The sequence below is a fragment of the Patiria miniata genome, unplaced genomic scaffold (genome assembly GCF_015706575.1).
Source record: "Patiria miniata isolate m_02_andy unplaced genomic scaffold, ASM1570657v1 HiC_scaffold_2, whole genome shotgun sequence".
Lineage (NCBI taxonomy): Eukaryota > Metazoa > Echinodermata > Asteroidea > Valvatida > Asterinidae > Patiria > Patiria miniata.
In genome coordinates this window covers 15,054,587-15,077,357 of record NW_024037058.1, presented here as the reverse complement: position 1 = coordinate 15,077,357, position 22,771 = coordinate 15,054,587, and the positions used below count along the sequence as shown (strand labels likewise).

At 41.6% G+C, this 22,771-nt stretch overlaps 1 protein-coding gene across 2 annotated transcripts in view; it reads left to right on the top strand.

Moving 5' to 3' along the window:
- The window catches only part of LOC119726641 (general transcription factor 3C polypeptide 1-like), a 37,096-nt gene that overhangs the window by 4,471 nt on the left and 9,854 nt on the right, over positions 1-22,771 (top strand). For both annotated transcript variants that reach the window (XM_038198397.1, XM_038198398.1), the window contains exons 5-22: positions 754-845; positions 2,251-2,354; positions 2,918-2,982; positions 3,967-4,051; positions 5,992-6,132; positions 7,173-7,406; positions 8,590-8,722; positions 10,193-11,160; positions 11,786-11,977; positions 12,687-12,861; positions 13,500-13,653; positions 14,356-14,510; positions 15,434-15,693; positions 17,127-17,231; positions 18,614-18,736; positions 18,883-18,983; positions 19,579-19,741; positions 20,063-20,197. In XM_038198397.1, the coding sequence (XP_038054325.1) occupies positions 754-845; positions 2,251-2,354; positions 2,918-2,982; positions 3,967-4,051; positions 5,992-6,132; positions 7,173-7,406; positions 8,590-8,722; positions 10,193-11,160; positions 11,786-11,977; positions 12,687-12,861; positions 13,500-13,653; positions 14,356-14,510; positions 15,434-15,693; positions 17,127-17,231; positions 18,614-18,736; positions 18,883-18,983; positions 19,579-19,741; positions 20,063-20,197 (3,385 nt within the window). The remainder of the gene's footprint in view (positions 1-753; positions 846-2,250; positions 2,355-2,917; positions 2,983-3,966; positions 4,052-5,991; positions 6,133-7,172; positions 7,407-8,589; positions 8,723-10,192; positions 11,161-11,785; positions 11,978-12,686; positions 12,862-13,499; positions 13,654-14,355; positions 14,511-15,433; positions 15,694-17,126; positions 17,232-18,613; positions 18,737-18,882; positions 18,984-19,578; positions 19,742-20,062; positions 20,198-22,771) is intronic.

The window sequence follows — 22,771 nt, the reverse complement described above, 5'->3', positions numbered from 1 at the left end:
ACTGGTGGCAGAGGTGGGATCGCAGGAGCCCGTTCTCATAGAGATTAGCGAGACAGAGGATACCATTAGTCTCATTTAAATGTTACCTGTCATCACATAAAATAAGCATAAAGTTGTCTTTTCAAGAACTGAGATATTTATGTCATTGAATTCTGCAGATAAAGATCTGTCCAATTGTATATGTAACATGTGGGGTAACTGAACTTACAATGTAGAAAGTTGTAAACCTACTATCTACTATCCGAAGAGCACTGTTTTACTTTAACTATTAATGCTTTACATGCTCTACAGTGCTACGCAGCATCCCCACATTTGTTCTAAGTTATAAACCTTATATTGTATGTTAACATAACGATTTAATATTTCTAGTGACATAACAACTTTGAAATAAATGTTCAGCAATCAATCAATCAATCAATATTTTAGTTGCTGCATTAACAGTGAATGATAAGTCATGAAAAGCTTGAGTTTGTCAAGCAGGCAATTTTGTTTTTAGTGCTTAGTTACTTTGTGTGCTTAGCAGTTCTGAGCAAAAAGATTGTCATGACTTTTGTAAATTTTGAAAGATGCTGCAGCACTGTTTACAAACATTCTATGGGTATATTAATGAAAGATCCATATGGTACATGACTCAATAAGTTTCTCTTTTTTGTGGGAGGGAGGGAGTTTACCTACTTGGAGCAGACTTTCCATAACGTGCTTATTGTGCATGAGATTCATATCTGTTTTTTGTTTTGTTTGTATTTTTTCTAGATTTCAAACCGTTGACAAGGTAACGAAATCAACTCCAAAGAAAGATGCTAATAGTGAAACTCAAGCCACGGCATCAACTTCAGAGACGAAAGGTATACAAACTAACCTGAAATTATCTTATAAGAACTATGCATTCCGTTGTTAAAGTTACAAATGTCGAACTATTTAAGCCATGGGAAAAATACTGGAAAATCCTTTAAATTAGTAGTAATCTGATATGTATACATAAAACGTTTGTAAAACTGACTGCATCCTTAAATGTAATATACAACATTTCCTTTTATAAATGGATGGATTTAGGGGTTAATATTTTATGGCAAATATTGCTAAAAGTTTTGTGTTCATAGATATTGGAGGGAAAACATGCTGTTGTTGTAGGTTCCCAGACCCTACTTCAGATGAAACGGGGCAATATATAGATGTTGGGGAATTGTCATGTCAGGGAACCAGACCAGCTGGCTTGGATCCGTTCACAGATGTGCAACCGATCGCAAACAAAATTTGGACTAACTAAATTTGGGAAATTGGGGGCAGTAGTTGCAAAAAGTTTCGTTTTTTTTCCCAGCGATGGTCGGAAATCGATACAAAACTTCCACTTTCTTTGAAAATGACAGCACCCCAGGTGCCGTGATTTCACAAGATGTTTGAGACTATCATTCACTTACGGTCAAATAAGGTATTTCATAGTAATTTGGTAGTTTTGTTTGTTGATGTTTGCAAATGTTGTATATTACCTTTTAGTACAGTAGCCAGCTGATGCAGTGATTTAAGGCTAACTATGGGCAAGTTCAAGCAAGGACCAGTGGTTAAATAGTGTTGGTTTGTGACGTAATAAACGCATGCACACTGAGGTTGAAGTGCGAACAACTGTAGTCCAACTATTGTCATGTCAACGGCCGTCACAAAATGGTGGTCGCACAATTATTGAACACTTGTTGTTTCTCTTTATCTACAGAAATAATAGTGATTGTGTATAATTTAGGACATTTTACGTAATCGCCAATATCATTGTACAATGGTGGCATAAAGTGACATAATCGTATTAACTAACATGGAAAAACTGTGCAATGAAAATTAAATTTAGCGCTCACAGTTTCGTTTTCCGCCATTTTTGTTGATGGTTGGTCCCTCTGCACTATGCTATGGAAATTGTTATTGATAACCAGCTATAAATCGTTGCGCAACCAGCTGCGGTAGGCTGGTTCCAAGTAATCGACTAGCGTAGTCAAAAATCGTCGACTAGACAGAGTTCAGGCTAACTTTAGTCAAACTATGGTTAACCAATGGTCAACAATAGTTCTTGCGCGAACTTGCCCTATCATGCTGAGGACTCTGCACAAGTACCCCCCTCAACAGTTGCAAAGGGAGAGTTAGGGAACAGTTCGTGCATGTGGTCCATGATGGATAAAATGATGCGTCGCAGTAGTAAGCAGTAACATTGGTTTGATATGGAGCGAACTTTGTAATACATTTATTGTCTGTTTTATTTCCCCCCAGTGCCACCACACAATACTACTGAGAGGTACAGGAAACGAAGGCAGAGAGTCCTGGAGTTGATTCAGAAAAACAGGGTACAAGAGGGCTGCTTTAACATGATTAAGGTAAGTGCAGGGGTGTAGTAAGGTACCTCAAGGGGTGCCACCAGGTACCACAGGGGTGCAACCAGGTACCCATATGGATGCAACCAGGTGCCACGTCACATAAAAAAAACAAAAAATTTGTTTCGTTTTTTTTTGGGGGGGGGGGGGGGCCACAGCCCTTTTGCCCCCCCCCCCCCCCCCCCCCCCCCCCCCGGATCTGCTCTTGGGTGCAACCAGGTACCTCAAGGGGTGTAGCTAAATTCCGCAATGGGTACAACAAGGTACCTCAAAGGGGTGAAACCAGGTATGGATGTAACAAGGTACCTCAAGGGTTGAAAGGTACTCAAAGGGGTACCCCAAATGTGTAATCGGGTACCCCAGTGGTCGCGCCTGTGCACCGCAAGGGATGCAAAATTGAAGTTTGTTGCAGCCTTTGCAGCTTAGCTTGCATTCAACACTGAGAATACATTAATTTTGCCACCATTTACGTTTACTTTCATGCTGGGGTTCAACTGGCAGTGGTGTGGAGGCAAGATTATTTTTTTAAATTTTGTTAACCTTGTAGTTAAAATTGATTCTTTCAGGAGATTCGACAAGAGGAGGCACAGGAGGGGCGGACCACAGTGTGCGACCGGAAATCCATCTTCAGGTATGTCTAAGGCTACTGTAGGGTGGGATGGTTTTGCCTAAGGTGCAAGAGTACATTTGAAACAAATGAAAACAAAAATTCTCCTGATCATTCAGAAAATTTCTGCTCAAAATGTTGAGAGGAAAGTGGCCAGGAATTGCCTCAGATTCCACCACAGAGCATCTAGAATCCAAAATTGTCTGGGGCCCTTAAGGGGTCCCCGGACCCCACGCCGTAAATGATTTCACGCAAACATTTTGAGGTTTTTTTATCACAGTCCAATCACATCCCTGAGTGTCTGGCCTTGGATTGCCCTACATAAACCTCAAATCAGATCATCCGTGTGCTGTGTTGATATTGAAGTACTCTGCAATTTATTTCATCCGTTTTATCTACCGTGTGAATCTACCGAAGTTTGTGTGCTACGTGATGCAAACTCTGAAAAAGCTGCGAGTATCATCCGTGAGCGTGTGCAAGATATGGAAAATTGCTCCCTGAATTCGCCAAAAATCTTACTTGGCAACTTTAATCATTGTGGACTTGAGAATTGTGTGCCACATTTTCATCAGACAGATTCAATTTAATTTGTCCCCTTTTCCAAACGCCTCCTCAATAATCAGCGCATTAGTGCTAACATCTTTAATTTCATCAACAGTTGCTAAGTCAGAATAGTTTTGTTTTGTTTTTTTCACGATTTGTCCTTCTTTTGGATTTTATCCTTGATATGCTGAAATGTAATTGTTATTTTGATCGTATTTCAACTTATCTATTTAATCAAGTTTTAATCAGTGTACCAGTATGTGTTGTATGTAATGAGACAAATTTCCTTGAAAGGACCAATAAATTAGATTAATTGAATTGAAATTGTCTGCAAATTTTATCTCTTGAGCTACCACCTAAATTTGGGAGTACAGAAGTATTCCCAAACCTTGTAGGACAGGTTTTGACATGAAAACATTAAATAAGGCAGTTTTTAGATCTTGGTGTTTTCTTTTTTAATTCCAGGATTTTAGACCAGTTGAATAAGGAAGGACTGTGCCAAACGTTCTCTACAGTCGTCATGTCAGATGATGGAACCGAGTCGAGAACAGTAAGTACCTCATTCTTTTTTTACAAAAATTTAACACAGGAAATCCTTTCCCAAAGTGAAGATAGGATAGTATCAAACACACTGTGAAGTTAGCTCGTAAGAAAGCAATCATTGAACATTATTTAAAGGGAAGATACAACATTTGCAAACATCAAAAAACAAAATGATCAAATTATCACGAAATTCTTTACTGGACTGTAAGGGAATGACACTCTAAAGCATCCCGGTACAATCATGGCACCTGGTGTGCTGACATTTTTAAGTAAAGCGGTATTCGTGTATCTATTTTCAATGCTGGTTGGCTGACCAGCGTTGGAGAAAACTTCTTTTTTTTCAAAAACTGCTGCTAAATTTTCATATTTAGTTATTCCACATTTTCCTTGCAATTGATTACACACCTGTGAAGGGGTACAAGCCAGCTAGACCGTTCTCTGACCTAAAAATCCCCCAACATCTATAAATTGCTCCGTTTCATCTTAAGTGGGGTCAGGGAACCAGACTTCAAGAACATGCATGGTTTTCTTGGTCTTTCCAGCATCTATGAACCCGAAACGTGAAACAAGGCAGTGTAACAATATTTGCTATAACATACTATTCCTCCAAATCCATTTATTTCTGAAAGTTACAGCAAAAGCAAATGTTGTACATTCCCTTTTATGAAGTGTGGCAAATGGCACAGTTGTTGATGTGCGTTAGCAACAGAATTTAGTTACGAGACCCCAAACATTGAGCGTACATTTTCTCCGTTTTCTAAAAATTTATATTGTCCACCGAGCTGAAACTTCAAGCAGTTCGTCGTCATGCACCTTTGTTAAAGAGGTTGTGGAATGCTCGAAGACATTTCCGTCATTTTTCGGGTATATGTAGCCTAAGGTGTGATGAAATAAAAACGACTATTGTGTCTGTCATGAAATGAGTACAAAAGGTACTTTTTGAGAGCTGTTTTTCAGGTCCTGTTTCAACCCGAACGTGCAATTTGTGTAAAAGTCATCGTTGGGGGCAGCAAACAAAACATAGTAAATCGTGACGTAATAAACAGGACTCGTAAAAGTCGTCGTTCGGGGCAGCAAACAAAACGTAGTAAATCCTGACGTAATAAACAGGACTCGTATATACTACGCTGCATCGGGAGTCCTGTTTATTACGTCACGATTTACTATGTTTTTTTTGCTGCCCCCAACGACAACTTTTACACAAATTGCACATTCGGGTCGAAACAGGACCTGAAAAACAGCTCTCAAAAGTACCTTTTGTACTCATTTCATGACAGACACAATAGTTGTTTTTATTTCATCACACCTTAGGCTACATATACCCGAAAAATGACGGAAATGTCTTTGAGCATTCCACAACCTTTTTAAGAATAGGGCTGTACTTTGGGCTGTGGTGTCAGGAACCGGTTCCAGATTATGGAATCAGGTACCCGTAACCAACTTCACAAATTACTTTGTAACTACTCTGACAACAAAAAAAGAAAGGTGCTGAAAGTCATTTGTGGGAATTTTCAAAATGAAACCCCAGGCTTCAAGGAAAAAACAAAACATATTTCACACTTATGACGATTGCAAAATTTGCTATGTTTTGTACACACTTGTATCTTTAGACGCACCGATTTGGAAGTATTATCGTGAAGATAATGAACAATCTCAACAATCTTTATGAGCAATCTCAACAGCAACTTCCAAGATTTGAATTTTGTAATTGGTTTCTTTAACGGGTACCAGGGTACCCGCATTTTTTTTTCAATTGGATACCCGGTTCCTGTACTACCCATAAATGCACACCCCTAGTTAAGATTTTGAGCAAGTTTGTTGCTTCAAACGAAAACAAAATGCACCATAAGCAAATGATTTTTATATATCTTTAAATATCAAACCAACTTCACGTTAATGAAAAAATCGATGAAATTGTGGAGTCCTTGTCACCCCCTCCCCTTCTAGTGTAAAATCATCCTGGATGTTGGTGTGGAGCGGAACGACCCAAGGGTCCTTCACATCATCCAGCAGGTTAAGTTACGTATGATCAGTTACAAGCTGCACCATCCGCCGCCCAATCACACCAAGGGAAAGAAGAATAAAATGGTGAGTACTACCTAGGATAATGGAAGAAAGAACAAGTTTGGGAGGCTGATCATCCTTACTCACAGCCGAGAAGCTGAAATGCGAAGGACACGGCTACAACGTGGTCGAGCAGCCGGCATGTAAAGGCGCCTTTGGCAGCCAGCCACATCGACCCATGACCACGGAGCACAGCCTGAGATTGAAAGTGTTTGATTTTTTCTGGAGGGAGGAAAACCGGAGGGCCCGGAGTAAAACCTCGTGGCACAGGAGAGAACCAAAGCTCATCACTACTCATGTATGGCATGTATAGTCCGTGGCCGGGATTCGAACCAGGGCCACAGTGGTAAGAGGCGATTGCTTTACGCACAAGCCACCCATGCAGTATTAGCTTTTTACGGACATTACATTTTTACATTTACATTACATTTGTACGGACTGGACAAGGGCCATTCTAGACCAATGAAATTACAGCGTCCAAACATGCAATATAACAATGGATGTTATGATACAACAATTTGATGTGATTTTTTCTGTTCTTCTGGGCATTAACGTGAAATTGAGATGTGACCAAAAAAGTGTGTTTGTGAATTTTTTTTATTTTCAGTTTATTGCAAGTTTGCCATTTAAATGCCATGTTATGGTATGTGCCTCTCGCAAGTAGTCGTAAAAATCTCCTTATATGGAGATTGGCTGGTGCATACTGAGCAATGTGGTTCAGAACCTGGGGTTGCCGGTGTAGTGTGAATTTAGCACTCTCAAAATACGTACTCATTGGTAGCATTGGTAGTATTGCACATGCCTAAATGAAGATTGTGAAGTTCAACCAATAAAAACGTTAACGGGAACAGATTTCAAAGGAGTCAAAATTTCATGTGACACCGGAAGAGGTGTTTAAAACCAGACAGTCAGTGTTTTATCAGCCGTTAAAAGCCACCCACATGACGGGCTCTTGGCCAATAGGAATGGGCAAACTGTCTTAGGTATTTGTGAATACAACTTTAAAAATATCAATAATCAATGTTATCTCAGCTGTGTTTTGTTTTGGGGTTTTTTTTCTTCAGAAAATTGCGAGGCCAGTCAAGGGAAGAAAGAGTCGGTCCAAGGGGGCTGACCCACTCCTGAGGAAGCGGATCACCCAGTACGCGACCCTGGCGCAGCCAGAGGGGTCGGAGACCAAAACGAGACCGGCGGGCTCGCGTATCGCCACCCACGAGGCGCTGCTCGGGAAAACGGGAAACAGTGACGGTGATGAAGACGTCAAGAAAAGTGAAAGTGAAGACATGTTGCCTGTAGAGGTATGTGGAGTATAGGGGGTGCTGTTACTCAGAACTACGAGTCATGTTGGCACGGTGGCACTTTCCAGGCCTTCATTATCTGTGAATCGGGTTCAATTCCCACCCGGGTGGACCTGGGGGCTGTGCTATCAGATTGATGTTATTACAAAGATACTGCCAGGTTGTTTTTTTGACTGGATTACAGATTATTTTGGTTCTCTCGACGACGAGCGGAAAAACAAATTATTAAAAATCCAAACATGTTGGGCGCCCTTTCGGAAATGGTATTCGGACACGAAAGTGCTCAAATGAAATGTCGTCATTCGTTTTTACTGCCGAAGCTTATCAAATTTTGACAAGGTTCTGTTTTATGCGCAGCAACAATGCATCGTCTGTGCAGGTGCCCTGCGCTCAAAGCATGCACGCACAATTCATCACTGCGCAAATAATTTAGAGGATTATTTACCATTCATAAATACCTCAGACAGTTTAGCCATTCCTATTGGTCGAGAGCCCGTCACGTGGCCGGTATTAAACGGATGATAAAGACATGGCTAGCTGGTCTTAAACACTTTTCCAGTGTCACAATAAAATGTGGACTCCTAAAAATCCAGTGCCTCTTATCGTTTCATTGGTTGAACGTTCACAATCCTCACGTAGGCATGCGCAACACTACCAGGGAGTTAGAATTTTATAGTTCTAAATTCAAAACGCAACGCGCCAGGTGCGTTCTGCGCGACATCGCGCAGAACATGATACGCGCGCGTCAATCTCCATAAAAGGGTTGTTTTCATCCTACTCGCCAGCTGAACACTCCATTATTTTGCAGGAGGGATGTTTCCAAAAGCATAAAGTGAATTTTTTGAACAAAATCGGGATGTTTTGAACGAATTATATGATTTTTTTTTACCGAAAAGGTATTTATGAATGGGAATAAATATGTACTCCGTCGGTATTTATCACTCTGTTTAAGACCACTTAGAGTCTGGGTGCTGATAATTACCCTCGCCTCCGGCTCGGGTAATTATCAGCACCCAGACTCTAAGTGGTATTAAACAGAGTGATAAAAACCTCCGGAGCACACATTTATTCCCTTATTAATCTACCGGGTATTAGCAGTTAAGTAATAATCAATGAGCAATAAAGGCTGTGTAATTTTACAACACTGTGTACCATTCATTAATATTGATATTTTCGCTTACAGAGACAGTACGTCCCGAAGAGGAATGTCTATGGCTTGTTGCCAAAAATGGGGAAGACAATGGTGCTGCATAGGTTCGTGTGGTATCTCCTGTATGGGATGCCAAGGCAAAAGTCACCCAAGGCCCCTCAGTCAGGTAAAAAAAAAGAACACTGATCTACCTTCAATGATTGTCTCAAATGTGGAATGTTTATTTTGAAAGATTCTAAGTGCAGTGTCATCTTTTCAAATCAAGAACTTCTCCAACTGCCTATGTGCTAGTCTTGGTCCCAGACTTGATTTTGATTCCCCTTATACAGCCGGTCCCAGACAAGTGAGGGCGCTATCAACAAGATGAATCAAATCCAGTCTTGGGAATATTGGCAACGCTACCCAGGAAATTCCGAGCATACCTCACGCGCGCTGTATTCGAGCTAAGGCATGCACGTAAGGCTTGTTCCGAATTTCCTGGCTGGGTAGCGCTGCCAAAATTGCTAAGACTGGATTTGATTCATCTTGTTGATAAAAACCACCACCGCTTAAACTGCAATTGACACGGGGATGGCTGCAAAATAGGGGAATAAACATCCAGTCTTGAACCAAGACTACATTGTACCCATGTGCCTGAATAGGGAACACTGGTATGTGTGCATCAGTGTTTATAATCGAGTCATCACAGGTCTGTTCACAAGTAGATCACAAGTCCGTCACAAGTAAATCACAAGTAAATCACAAGTAAATCACAAGGCCAGTCACAAGTAAATCACAAGGCCAGTCACAAGTCAATCACAAGGCCAGTCACAAGTAAATCACAAGGCCAGTCTAGAGTCTGGTCACAAGTAAATCACAAGTAAATCACAAGGCCAGTAACAAGTAAATCACAAGGCCAGTCACAAGTAAATCACAAGGCCAGTAACAAGTAAATCACAAGGCCAGTCACAAGTAAATCACCTGGCCAGTCACAAGTAAATCACAAGGCCAGTCACAAGTAAATCACCTGGCCAGTCACAAGTAAATCACCAGGCCAGTCACAAGTAAATCACAAGGCCAGTCACAAGTAAATCACAAGGCCCGTCCCAAGTAGATCACAAGTCCAGTCACAAGTAAATCACAAGTCCAGTCACAAGTGAATCACAAGGCCAGTAACAAGTAAATCACATGGCCAGTCACAAGTAAATCACCTGGCCAGTCACAAGTAAATCACAAGTCTGATCACAAGTAAATCACAAGTCCAGTCACAAGTAAATCACAAGTCCAGTCTCGAGTCTAGTCACAAGTAAATCACAAGTTATTCACAAGTAAATCACAAGGCCAGTCACAAGTAAATCATAAGGCCAGTTACAAGTATATCATGAGGAAAGTAACAAGTACATTTCAAGTCTGGTCACAAGTAAATCACAAAATCACAATGCTAGTTAAAGTAACAGGGGATTAACAATAACAAAGGTATGTCTATGACTCAGTTTATAGGAATGGTTGTGACGTGTCATTGGAAGAGATGCCTTTGTTTGTGTTCATTTGAGTAACTTTTAGCTTGACTTTGGACTGGATGACCAGTGATTTTACTTGTTAGGAGTTTTGTTTTTGTGCTGCTCCTGAGCATTGTCTTTTCTTTGCCTTTTCCTAGCTGATAACATTCCAGGTAGTTCGGGAAACGAAACCATGATTATCAAACAAGAGGTTGATGAAAGTCAGCAAAGTCAAGTCTCGGGGGAACTTGAGCCTTTGCAGGCAACATTTACTACTGGCCAGCTTCAGGATTCAAACAATTTGATTGGCCAATCCACCAACCAATCAGAGTTGACTTTCTCATCTGCTGGCCAATCAGAAAATCTGTCTGAGGTTGATAACAGTATGCAGTGTCAGACTCATGCTCAGAGGGAGACTCCGATAGGTGGACAAGAACAGACTGCGATGTCAGTCTGCCAAGTGGAAAGCGCCATGCATCTTGCTGACCAATCAGAAGAACTGTCTGACGCAAACAGTGGAAACCAAAATCAATCAGAGTCTGCGATTGGTGGACTGAAGAGAACCGCAGAGGGAGCCAATGGGCAAACGACCAGTGAAAATGGACTGAAAGTTTCAACCTCTGAAGGAAGCAGCACCCAATCAGAACTAGCCTCAGCAGGTGATCTTCTGGCAATTATCGAGTCTGGTTATTTGCCCGAGAAGCTGACCACGTCCTTGCCAACAGATCCAGTGTCCAGCTTGGAATTTACAGCACCCAACATGGAATCTGGAATGCCCAACTTTGAATCTACAAACCCCGACTTAGAATCTGCCATGCCCAACTTGGCATCTACTGTGGCCAACTTGGAACGTAGTGTACCCAATTTGGAATCTGCCTCGCCCAACTTGGAATTTGGAGCAAGCATCAGCAATGTGAATCCTGCAAGCACATTCCCAGTTAGGCAGGACGCTCGGAACTTATTACTCTCAAGGGTGAAGGTTTATCTGGATGTGATGGACTGGCGGCGTTTTGTCAAACCACTACCCGAGTACAAGGACCTTCCTCATGGATGGTGCCTTCTTGGGGACCTTTTCCTGTCTATGCCCCTCGTCACATTCTGTGAAATAATTTCTCTCCGGTATATGGTAAGTTAGTTCTTCCCTTTCTGAGAAAAGGCTTGAGGGAAAGCAAGGCATGGTGGCTTCAGCCAGATATCATGAAACTGATGAGCAGAATCGTTGCTTAGTTGTGTTTAATGAAAATCTGTTGAGAGCCAGTTACAAGACTTTTTGATTACACAAATTGCTGCCTAGTTTTATTTCATTGTACAGCAAACATTTATCACAAGGTAAAACCACATACTGGAGATTTGATGTATTTGTTATATTTGTGATATCATTCCTCAATATATCGAAAATTCAATATTTCGATATGATTAAAACGTTGCTGTCGGCAGTATCGATATCAAAATAATATATCACGTAATATCGATATATTACTAGTGCTTACAGGGGGCAGACACACTGTGGGCCAGTACTTGTTCATTCGCGTATGGCACACAAAATGGTCTTCCTGCGAGCATCAGCCTTATGGCTACCAAGTGTTGAAGAGGTCTACTATTTTACTACCCTTTGTAACAATTGGAAAGCCAAAAGATGTAAGGTTTGCAGTTCTTAATAACCAACATTATTTGAACCCCGCTCAAAACTTGAAAAAAAAAACAGTACCAAAACTTATTCAATCTTTTCTCTGCCTGATTCATTGGCACAGATTGAGGGTCTGGAAGACTACTTGAAGGACCCGTTACTGAAGCTGCTACTTATCAAGGATCTACCGGACAGGCTACGGAATAGCCTCCTGGAGGAAAGACGCTACATCTACAATATGGATAGCAACGTCGATCTGTTGTGCACCCTGGGGCTAGGGGTCTACACCCCACACTTAAATGAGAACAAAGATGTGGTGAGTTGGCAAAGGGGGCGGAGGTTGGGGGAGGGGTATTAGTTTGGGGGCAGTTTAATTAAAATTTAAAAATCCATTGCATACCATACTAAAGTCTATGACAAGTCAATCACAATCCAAACACATGTCCACTACAAGTAGGTCAAAATCCATCACAGTTTAATTACATGTTCATCACAAGTCCATCACATGTCCATCACAAGTCAATCACAAGTCCATCTTAAGTCCATCACAAATCCATCACAATTCAGTCACAAGTCCATCACAAGTCAGTCACAAGTCCAGTCACAAGTCAATCACAAGTCCCTCAATCCGTCACAAGTCCACCACAAGTCAATCACAAGTCCATCACAGGTCCGTCAAAAGTCCATCACAGGTTCGTCACAAGTCAATCACAAGTACATCGCAATTCAATCAAGTCCATCACAAGTCCCTCACAATCCATCACAAGTTCATCACAAGTCCAGTCACAAGTCACACACAAGTTTGTCACAAGTCCATCACGAGTCAATCACAAGTACATCACAAGTCCATTACAAGACCACACAAGTTCTACACAAGTCCATCACAAGTCAACCACTGGTCCGGTCACAAGTAACTAAATGATCAAGGAACAAGGAATGCCTTTGCCACAGCTGACATGACCAAAACTTTGGATCGCAAGTATCATAACCACCTTCCTACTCTCTCCCTGTCTCTCCTTCTCAAGTTGAGCATGTACATCTGTCGTAATGTGAGAATCGTGGACACCACGTCAAGTCAGCCTGGGTTCTACTACATATCAGACAAGTCCTACCCGATCCTCAAGTACAACCTAAGAACACTGGACGATGTGGAGAAATACTGGTTTGACTTGAAAGTCATATGTCTGGATACTCCTCTTGGTGAGTGTAGACAACGTGTAGGAATAGAAGTCGGCAAAATGGGGCCACAGAAAACTCGTCACGTCAGGGTTCCAAGCCACTGTAGGTATTAGGGGAAAATCTTGAAAGTGAGTTTCAATTTTTCGAGTCAGGGAAAATTCAGGGAATGTTGCCAAAACACACACAAAATCTGGACAAACTTGCGGAATTAGAGGATGAAACGGAGTGGAAGATTTTTTCGCAAATTTCAGTGTGAATCAAATTCAATTGAGAATGTCACAATGTAATTCTAAATTGTTCATGCATGAAATTTGCTTTGCTTTTGCAAACTGGCCTTACAATTTTTTTTTTTTAGTTTGTTCTGAAGAATAGACAAATAGATTGTTTGCCGAGAAGTCCCAGGAAAATTAATGTCACTCAATTAAATTTTAGTTGATTTGTACCTATAACGAAATACATATACATGTATGTGCAATTATTGATATGATTGGTTTTGCAAGTAATCACTCTTAAGTTGGATAAAAATCGGAGAGTACATGTGTGGGTTAGCTCATATGTTCGCCTTCGCCATTGAAAGGAAAGTAGTAGCTTATGGTTTACATGTACATGTATGCTATAACAATTATTTTTACTATCTTATGATTTGTCCACACGCACAGGTTTTGTAAAAAAAAATGTCAAGGGCAAGATAATTAAAACCAAACTGACCGGCTTCGCCCGGAAAGCAGACAGTTACCTAGATCCGGTGATTGAAGATGGAAGAATTCCAGGGGATGGCAAGGGGGCTGGGGGCTTCGACTCGAGTTTATATTGGTAAGTCCTTCATTTAAAAGGTAAAAATACATTATTTACTTTTGCTGTACTTTTCAGAAATGGATGGATTTGGGGTTTAGTATTTGTTGGGAAATATTGTTACACTGACCTCTTTAAAGTTTTGTGCTCATACATGATGGAAAAACCAAGAGCAAACTGCTGTTCCTGTAGTCTCGTTCCCTGACCCTGTTTCAGACGAAACCAAGCAGTTTATAGACATCGGGAAATGTCATGTCAAGGAACCAGACTAGCTGGCTTGCACCTGTTCATGGATGTGTAACCGATTGTAAACAGTATCTAGACTAACTACATTTGGTAAATTGGAGGCAGTATTTGAAGAAAAACATCAGTTTTTTCAAATGATGGTTGTTGGAAATTGATATAAACATTCCACTTTTCTTGAAAATGACAGCACACCAGGTGCCACAATTTCACAGCATGCTTGAGACTATTAGTCACTTGCAGTCAAGTAACGTATTTGATAATAGCTTGGTAGTTTTGTTTTTTGATGTTTGCCAAACGTATGGGATCATTTGCTCTTCATGCATTTTGCACTCGGGCACTTTTTCTCCCCAAATTTTGGGTGCCTGCAACCCTCTGAAAAGGGCCTTAATTTTGCACACTAGTAACTCCTCTCTGCAAGAGCCAAGTAAGTTTTAGACCACAAATCAAATTGTACCCTCTCCTCACATCATATTCCAGTCACCTGAAGAGGAACTGGACAAGTAATGTGCTGGAGGCAGGCTACATGTGCAAGCAGAGGTACCACAACCGATTCTCAAAGGGACAGAGAAACACTTCTGAGAGACTGAGTAATCCACTCAAACCAAGGACGGTCTCGCTGTCCACCAGAAAAGGTAAGTCTCTTTGTTGAACCCCAAACAGCGCCCTGTAGTTCGCCTGGCGTTAAACTTGAGAACAAGGCACTAGACAGTCATGTTTTGTCCGTCGGCACTCCCACATTTACTAGCACTGCGCAGTGTATCATGTTTATTATCTGGCCTTGATGTGTCTAACGACTTGACTAATATGAGTTTGGAAGGATATTCATTTATGCGCCCTAAATGCATGTGCATTATGTTTCCATAGAGAGGGCCAATGATGGCTCACCTGTACTGCATAGGAAGCATCCATTAGTAGAGCGGGGATATCTTTCTTTTGATCGGTGTGCATTTCTCTCTTGTTTTCATAAGATTTTCATTAAGAGTATTAAACCCAGTGGTATAATTATAATAACTTGAAAAATGTAATATGCCAAATTATTGTTTTCCGAATAAAGAAAATAATATGATGGAATATCAAACGGCCAAGGAATTAGCTTTTGACCCCTTGAGGAATGGGATTCGCTCCATCGTTTTTCAACATGTGCACGACTTTGCACAAAACATGCAAGCTGTATGGCGTAACATGAGTATTCATTAGTCTCCTGATCCTTAACCAATCAGACTGCTCTCTCCAAATCTGGTAGCAAGTCCCATACATTGTATAGAAAGCCTAGAACAGATTATTCAAGTCAGTAATTGGTATCGACCTACATGCATATTGGGGCCAAGGATGCACGAAGCCTCCCCGCATGTTAGTGCTATACCACACGCTACATGATCCTGAGACGGTATGCTGGAACTGTCAACGCTGGTAGCTAAGCGGTGAGCGGGCGAACTAAACCTGGCCAATTACCAACTTGATTCAAGTCTAGCCTGTCGCTTGCCGACTGACAAAACATCCATCATGGTATGGTAGAAATAAGTGTGACATGGTCGTTACTCCCTAAATCCTACAGGTGTAAAAGAAAAGGTGGCCGTGGAAACCAAACTGGTGAACGTCGATGAGCACAAGGCTGGGAGAGTCGGTGGCAAAGGCTTGAAGCGCAAGAGGTCCCCGAAACCTAAGAAAGAGTCAGAGGCATCGATTGCCCAAAAGAAACGCAGGGAGGAGAAGAAAAGAGCCAAGGAGGAGAAGAAACAACAGCAGAGGCAGCAACGAGCCGTGGGCATCATTACCAGGAAGGTGTTCTCTTGGACTCCTCAGGAGGACAGTGTGGTGAGCTGGGTTGGGTTGGGTTGGGGTGGGTTTACGTGGACAAGCATTACATTCACTGTGTGGACTTCCGAACAAAAGATGTCCACATAAACCAGGTAGCAGCGACATTGTGTGGACTTGTCCACGTCCACACAAGGTTTTCCCCTCTCTAAAAAACAGGTTTAGAGGCACTTTGGGGTTAGGTTTATATGTGGCAAAATGAGGAGAAGCACTAAAGGGAATCATAGAAAAAAAAATTGGGTTGAAAGAGTTTTCACAGTTTGAGAAAAATGAGTTTTTTCACTGGTTTTTCTTAACTACACGAAAACAAAGGAATGTCCACACTAGGTATGTAAAACAAACAACTGTGGGTTGGGTTGGGTTGGGTTGGGTTGGGTTGAGTTTGTTTCTGCATTCAATGGGGGACGTTGAACAATAGAGGACAATAGGGTCCCCAGTTCCCGAGAGGTCCCCAATTTGGATTCGTGTACAAAACATATGGGAGGTCAAACAAAAGATGGACAATAGGGGTTCCTGATTGCAGGCAAATACACACTTGGGTTGGTTGGGTTGGGTTATCGTTGAATTGGAATTATTATTGTTATTATTTATCATTTCTGGTAATGAAACCAAGGATTCCTCAAAAGCGCCCTAGGCACTGTGGCTCGCAAGCCTGAAGAAACCTGTGGAGAGAAGACAATGAGAAGAAGTTACAGTTTAAGAGGTGGGAGGAAAAGCCCGGAAGAATATTCTGGGGAAAACCCACGGAATCAAGCAGGGACTGAAAACCCAATCCACATATTGGCCCAGGCGGGATTCGAACCCGGGTCACAGCGGTGGAAGGAGAGGAAAGTACTCCTACCCCAGCCTGACTCCCCACGGATGGGTTTGGCTAGGCTTGACTGGATTGGGTTTGGTTGTGTTGGGTTCGTTAAAGTTAGGTTAGGATGGGTTAGGATTAGTTACATTGGATTGGGTTAGGGTGGGTTTGGGTAGTTAGGTTTAGTTGGTTGTGAATGGGTTTGGTTAGGTTTGTTTGGGATACAGTTGAATTGGGATGGATTTGGTTGTATTGGGCTGGGTTGGTTAGGATTTCGTTGGGTACGATTGAGGGGGGTCCGTGTATTTTAAGTTTGGGTTGAGCTTGGGGTGAACTTTTGTTTGGATTGATCTGGATTATGTTTGATTGATTGGAGGTTTGGTCGGGCTGAGCTAGTTTAGAATGGGTAGAGTCTGGTAGAATTGAGTTTTATCCGTTTCAGTTAGGATGGAAGCTTGGCCTGACTTTGTTATTTTTTATCTGGTCCGCTTTGTTAGTTAGTTACACTCCCTTGCTATTGCCTTGGCTCTGACCCTCCCTCTGGCCGGCATACGTGGGTTTTACATTTTGTTGGATTCTTTGCCACAAATCCAAGATGCTCATCTTTCTTCTCCGCCGCCTCATTCCTTCACAGCTGCTGCTCTGCAAAGTGGCCTCTGAAATCCTCAACACGGACCAGTCCTTCAAGAGCTGCATCACATGGGAGACCATCCAGCGGGTCTTTGCCAAGAAAGTCCCCGTGAGTATAAAGGAAATTGGATTCCAGGGTCAGGGGAAGAGAGTCATCGTTAGGTCTGTTGGCTTCATGCTCAAGTATTCCCTCCACACTAAGAAGCGAGAGTTGGGGGCCAATGGGAGAGACATTCTCACACATTCCTGAAAACACTTAACAATGCAAATAAAATAGTTGTATGTGGTTCACGTGATGGGCGCGCAGACCAGTACACACATGCGGTGTTGCCCATCTACTGGGCTCTCAAAAGTGGTAAAAAAACGCCCTGTCGCGTTGGCACACACAGCCCATAGTTAAAGGGAAGATACAACATTTGCAAACATCAAAAAAGAAATGATCAAATTATCATGAAATATCTTACTGGAATGTTGGGGAATGACAGTCCAAAGCATCCTGTAAAATCGTTGCTCCTGGTGTGCTGACATTTGCATGAAAACTTGTATTTTTCCAACGCTGGTCGGCCGACCAGCTTTGGAGACACCTGACTTTTTTCAAAAACTGCTCCTAATTTGTTTTATTTAGTAATTCCGCATTTTCTTTGCAATTGATTACAAACCTGTGAAGGGGTAAAAGCCAGCCAGACTGATTCTCAACCTTAGAATTCCCCAACATCTATAAATCGCTCCGTTTCATACTAAGTGGGGTCAGGGAAACAGACTACAAGAACATGGCTGGTTTTCTTGGGTTTTCCAGCATCTCCGAACCAAAAACGTGAAGCAAGTCAGTTTAACACTATTTGCTACAACATACTAATCCTCCAAATCCATTTGTTTCTGAAAATTGCAGCAAAAGCAAACGTTGTACATTCCCTTTAAGGCTCTGTTTTAATGATAAACTATTGAAATGAACTTTGACAAAGGCATACCTTTGATGTCATCCATCCCGTATAAAAACTTTTTCGACATTGACATGTGATTTGTCTTATGATTTGAGCTTGGATTGGACTTGAGATTGGACTAGATTAAATCTTCTGATTGTATACTCTTTCCAAAACAATTTTGAGAGATTTTTTCATTGACCGAAGCGAGGGCTGAACCTGCAACCTCTGGTTTAGCGTTCCGGTGCTTCACCAACCAAGCTATCCAGTGTTGGCGGTTCCTGCTTCTGACCAACACCCTTGAGCATTGACAAAATAGGGAACCACCAGCGTGGGGCTGGGAAGTTCAGTTGGTAGAGCACTAGGACAGCAACCCGCAGGTTGCTGGTTCACATGCACTCCAGTCAAAATCTTTGTTCAGCTTAAAAAAGTATTGCCAAAGTTTTAATTCTTAGGAAGCCTCTCAGAATGCAGAATGTTCTTGCTCATTTTTGGACACTCTTTGAGGAGGAAGTGTACCACATGTTTCGCCATTTTTTTTTTCATTTTTTTTTTTTATCTTCTTCAATAGGATTCCGTCAATATGGAGGGTAAGGATGCGAAAGTCATCTCTACGCGCTGCTATCGCCACATGAAGAACCCAGACTTCAGGACTAACTTTTCTGTGTGTCTAGGAGAAGTAAAAGAAGACAAGGTGAGGCAAATGTTTAAAAAGGGGAGTGTTTCTCTTCTAAAAAATAACGATAACTTTTCTTTGTCAACCCATTATTAACTTAAAACACACATAAAAAAGAACACACTGTGCATTTAAACTTGTTCCCATGTTTTTGAAAAATGCAGGAGATTTTGGACAGCATCAAACCACTGTCTGACAGAAGTTCCATTGAGGCAGCCTCTGAAGAATTTGAAAAGCTTTTTAATAAGCTAGAAGCCAAGTTCAGGTGAGTGAGATTTTGTCCTGTTTCCAAGATTTTTTACTGTGGAATGTATTATTTGCCACAGTCAGTTTCTTGTATTTAAAGGGAATATACAACATTTGCAAACATCAAAAAACAAAACTAACAAATTATTATGAAATACCTTACTGGACTGTCAGTGAATGACAGTCTAAAGCATCCTGTAGAATCATGGCACCTGATGTGCTGTCATTTTCAAGAAAAGTGGTATTTTGTATCAATTTCCAACGCTGGAAAAGGAAAATTCTGACTATTTTTTTAGGACTGGTTCCCTGACCTTACAATTCCCCGACATCTTTAAATTGCTCTGTTTCATCTTAAGTTAGGTCAGGGAACCAGACTACAGGAACACGATTGTTTTTCTTGGTTTTCCCAGCATCTACGAACACAAAACTTCAAAAAAGTCAGTGAAACAATACTTGCTACAAAATACTAACCTCCCCAAACCATCCATTTCTGAAAATGTTTGTATATTCCCTTTAATTTACCTGTCAAACAATAGTTGTTTGTTTTATTGACTGATGAAGTCTAGAAAATTATCGAAAAAGCATTCAGTGTACCCTGTGATCTATCATGACAGATTTGCCGAAGAATTCAATACCGTCCTGCCCGATGACATCACCAGTCTCCATAGCAACTACAACGTGGTGCCCATTGTTCAAACGGATCCCACCAATGCAACGTTCTTCAAAGATGAGAACGCAACGGACTTGAAACGACTGACGCTGCACACCATTGTACTGGTGAGGACTCGTCATAGTTAGGGCATTATAGAGAATGAAAGTACTTACTTGCCTCCCGGAGCCTCCTGCACTTGACAAAAGAGGAATTTTGCAGGCTTACTATCCTCCCAGCCAGCGAATAAAGGCCATAATCGACTTTAATAATTTGTTGCATGAAATCCTACGAACGGCGTAAGTTGCGCACTGTTGCATAAAAACGTTGCTTTGTGCTTAGGAACAAGTCCATGCAATTTTACTTGCAGTCTCCTTTGACTATTTACAAAGTAGTTACAGTCTTCAAATGCCAGTTTCATATTCCTGCTTGTTTTTTTTTACCCCCAGAGCACGCTGTCATCCCAAAATGCCAGTGACTACGATGCCAGACTCGTCTTTAAGCTGTACGAGCAGTATGACAACAGGTTGCTGCATGACGTTTTCCTCTTCTGTAGGTCCACAGGAATCGTCAACCGCTGTTCGGTGAGTTCATGTTGTCGTGCCTCCGGTCAATATCGTACTTGATAGTTTATCAGAGATGATTGTGTCTTAATTTTCGAGCTAAGTGCTCTTCAGGAATAACACAATGGCGTCACTCTATAAGTTCTGATCGTTTTTCATCAAAGTACCACGTGACCATCCGGTTCCCCCATGATTTGCCATCATTGCAGTAGGCTAGCATTTGGTTAGCAACCATGTCATGCATTGTTAACTAGACAGAGCCTGTTGTCACTTTCATAAATTGCAATAATGGTCACTGACTGTATGATGTTCAGTCGTCATCGTGCCGACCAGCACTGGGTGTTGGCTCCACGTTTTTCTCACGGTTTTTGCCATCCATCACTGCTTTGTAGGCTTGGGTTCTTGGTTTATTCTTCTCCTAAATACTCCACGTTGGAGTTTATACAGGAGACCAGAAACACCGGGGCAAACCCCTTCTCTTAACGATAAGTGTTTACTGGGTTCTTTTACGTGCATTATACAACACACGGGACCTACGGCTTTACGTCCCATCCGAAGGACGAAGCAATAATGGTTAAGTGCCTTGCTTAAGGGCACAAGTGTCCGCCGGTGGACTCAAACCCACGTCACTGTTGCCTCTGAAACACCAGAACATGAGTCCGGTGCTCTTAACCACTAGGCCATGACACTCCATATAGGCTTGCCTGCTACCTACTGCCCGTGGCACTATATGATCTCAACTCAAAAACTACTGAGCCCCTCTTGCTCAAATAACAACTTATCAGTACAGAAATTCCTTAGCAATCCAGCCATACTCTTTATTTGGCCCAAAACAGTGATAATGTGCACGAATTTATGCAATTTATGACAAATGATACCGAAAACAGTTGCACTTTTGTATACGCGCAAGTTGTGGTTCACACTCACCTTGCACATATACAAAAGTGCAATTTTTTTCCCGGTACCTTTTGTCATAAATTGCATAGTTTTGTACACATTATCACTTTTTTGGGGCCAAACAAAGAGTATGGCTGGATTGCTAAGGAATTTCTGCACTGATCAGTCGTAATTTGAGCAAAATGTGCCCAGTAGTTTTTGAGTTAGACAAAAAAGTATTGAGGGTGGACTTTCTTTTTTGTTTGAGTGCACAATGGCGACACTGACTTTCCGGTACCCACATATAGGCCGGGTCACGTGGGCCAGTGAGAGAGCCCTATTACATGTCAACTTCCCTGGTGTCCGATATTTTATATTTGGTTGCAGTGGTACATGGGTACCCATTAGGGCTGAGTCAATTCGAATAATTGAATATTCGAATATTCGACCTTCCAATCGATCGAATATTCGAATATTCGGTTATTTGGCCATTCCAAATTCCCTCAAAAGCAAAAATATGCCATACATGTACATGTATAGTCAACGTACGTGCGCACGTCAGCATGCCATGCATGATTTCTTCACAGGTAAGTCAGGTATTTGACAACAATCAGTTGTTCTTCAGTCGTCAGTAATTTAAAGATTAACAATAACCAGAGAAGCTAGAGTGAAGGATTCCTTGTTTGCATGGGGGACGTATTAAGCCGTGAACCCCAAACACGGCGGGTGGCGTCAGCTATTGTGACTCTCCGACCCTTAACTCGCAAACAGGAACCGAGCATATCTATTACTGGAAGCTTCTTGAAGTCTACAAAACGGTGTACTTCCTAGTCACAGTATTGAGGATAAAAAATCACTTTTATAATAATAACTCGCACTTTTTGTCACCAAGAATTGAGGAAATGATTTTAAATCATTTTAAATAAATTTATTCTCAACAACCAAAAACTCCAAGAAAAAAACCTATGATATTTAATGTCTTTATTCAATGAAATATGGGTCTTTGAATTGTAAATGCATATTTAAGTTTATGCAAATAATGGGCGTGGGCACGGCATACACACGCCCCAGCTTGACACGTGCAAAGCAGTATTTCCTTGTTTGCCCACAGGGGATGTATTATAAGCTGTGTACCCAAAACACGAAGGGTGACATTTCAGCAAAAAAAAAAAAAAAAAATCGCCAGCCGAGCTCCGGCGGGCGCATTGTTGGCGGGCTAATTAGGGCACAGGTGCGCTGACCCGGTTCTTTTGTCTGGCTAAGTGCGTACTCTGGAGATAACTTTCTAACAAATAGGCCACTAAAAGGTTTGGATATTCCAACTTGTAACATTTTGATACATTTTATCTAGCTGTGGTTTTCTATGCTGGGAATCAGGGGTACGGTGCGGTGAGTTGACCGCAAAGTCTGTCTGGCGAAATAAATGAGAGCTCTTTTGAGTTTGAAATCCTCTCTGTTGTCTGCCCTTTTTCTTGCGTTTTGCTCAACTTGGAGGACATAAGCCAGAGGTTCCCGCTATTATTACTGAAAGTATAATTGCTGAACTAGTTTTTGAAGTGTTTATGTATGTTTTATTTGTGCAAATATTGGGTGCAATTAGCAGACTAACCCAGCGAACAAAGCTGACGGACAGCGAACGAAAATGTGTTCGATAAAAGGGTGCTCTGATCAGTTGAGAGAACTAGATTATTTTGTACATGTACATGTATATAATTACGG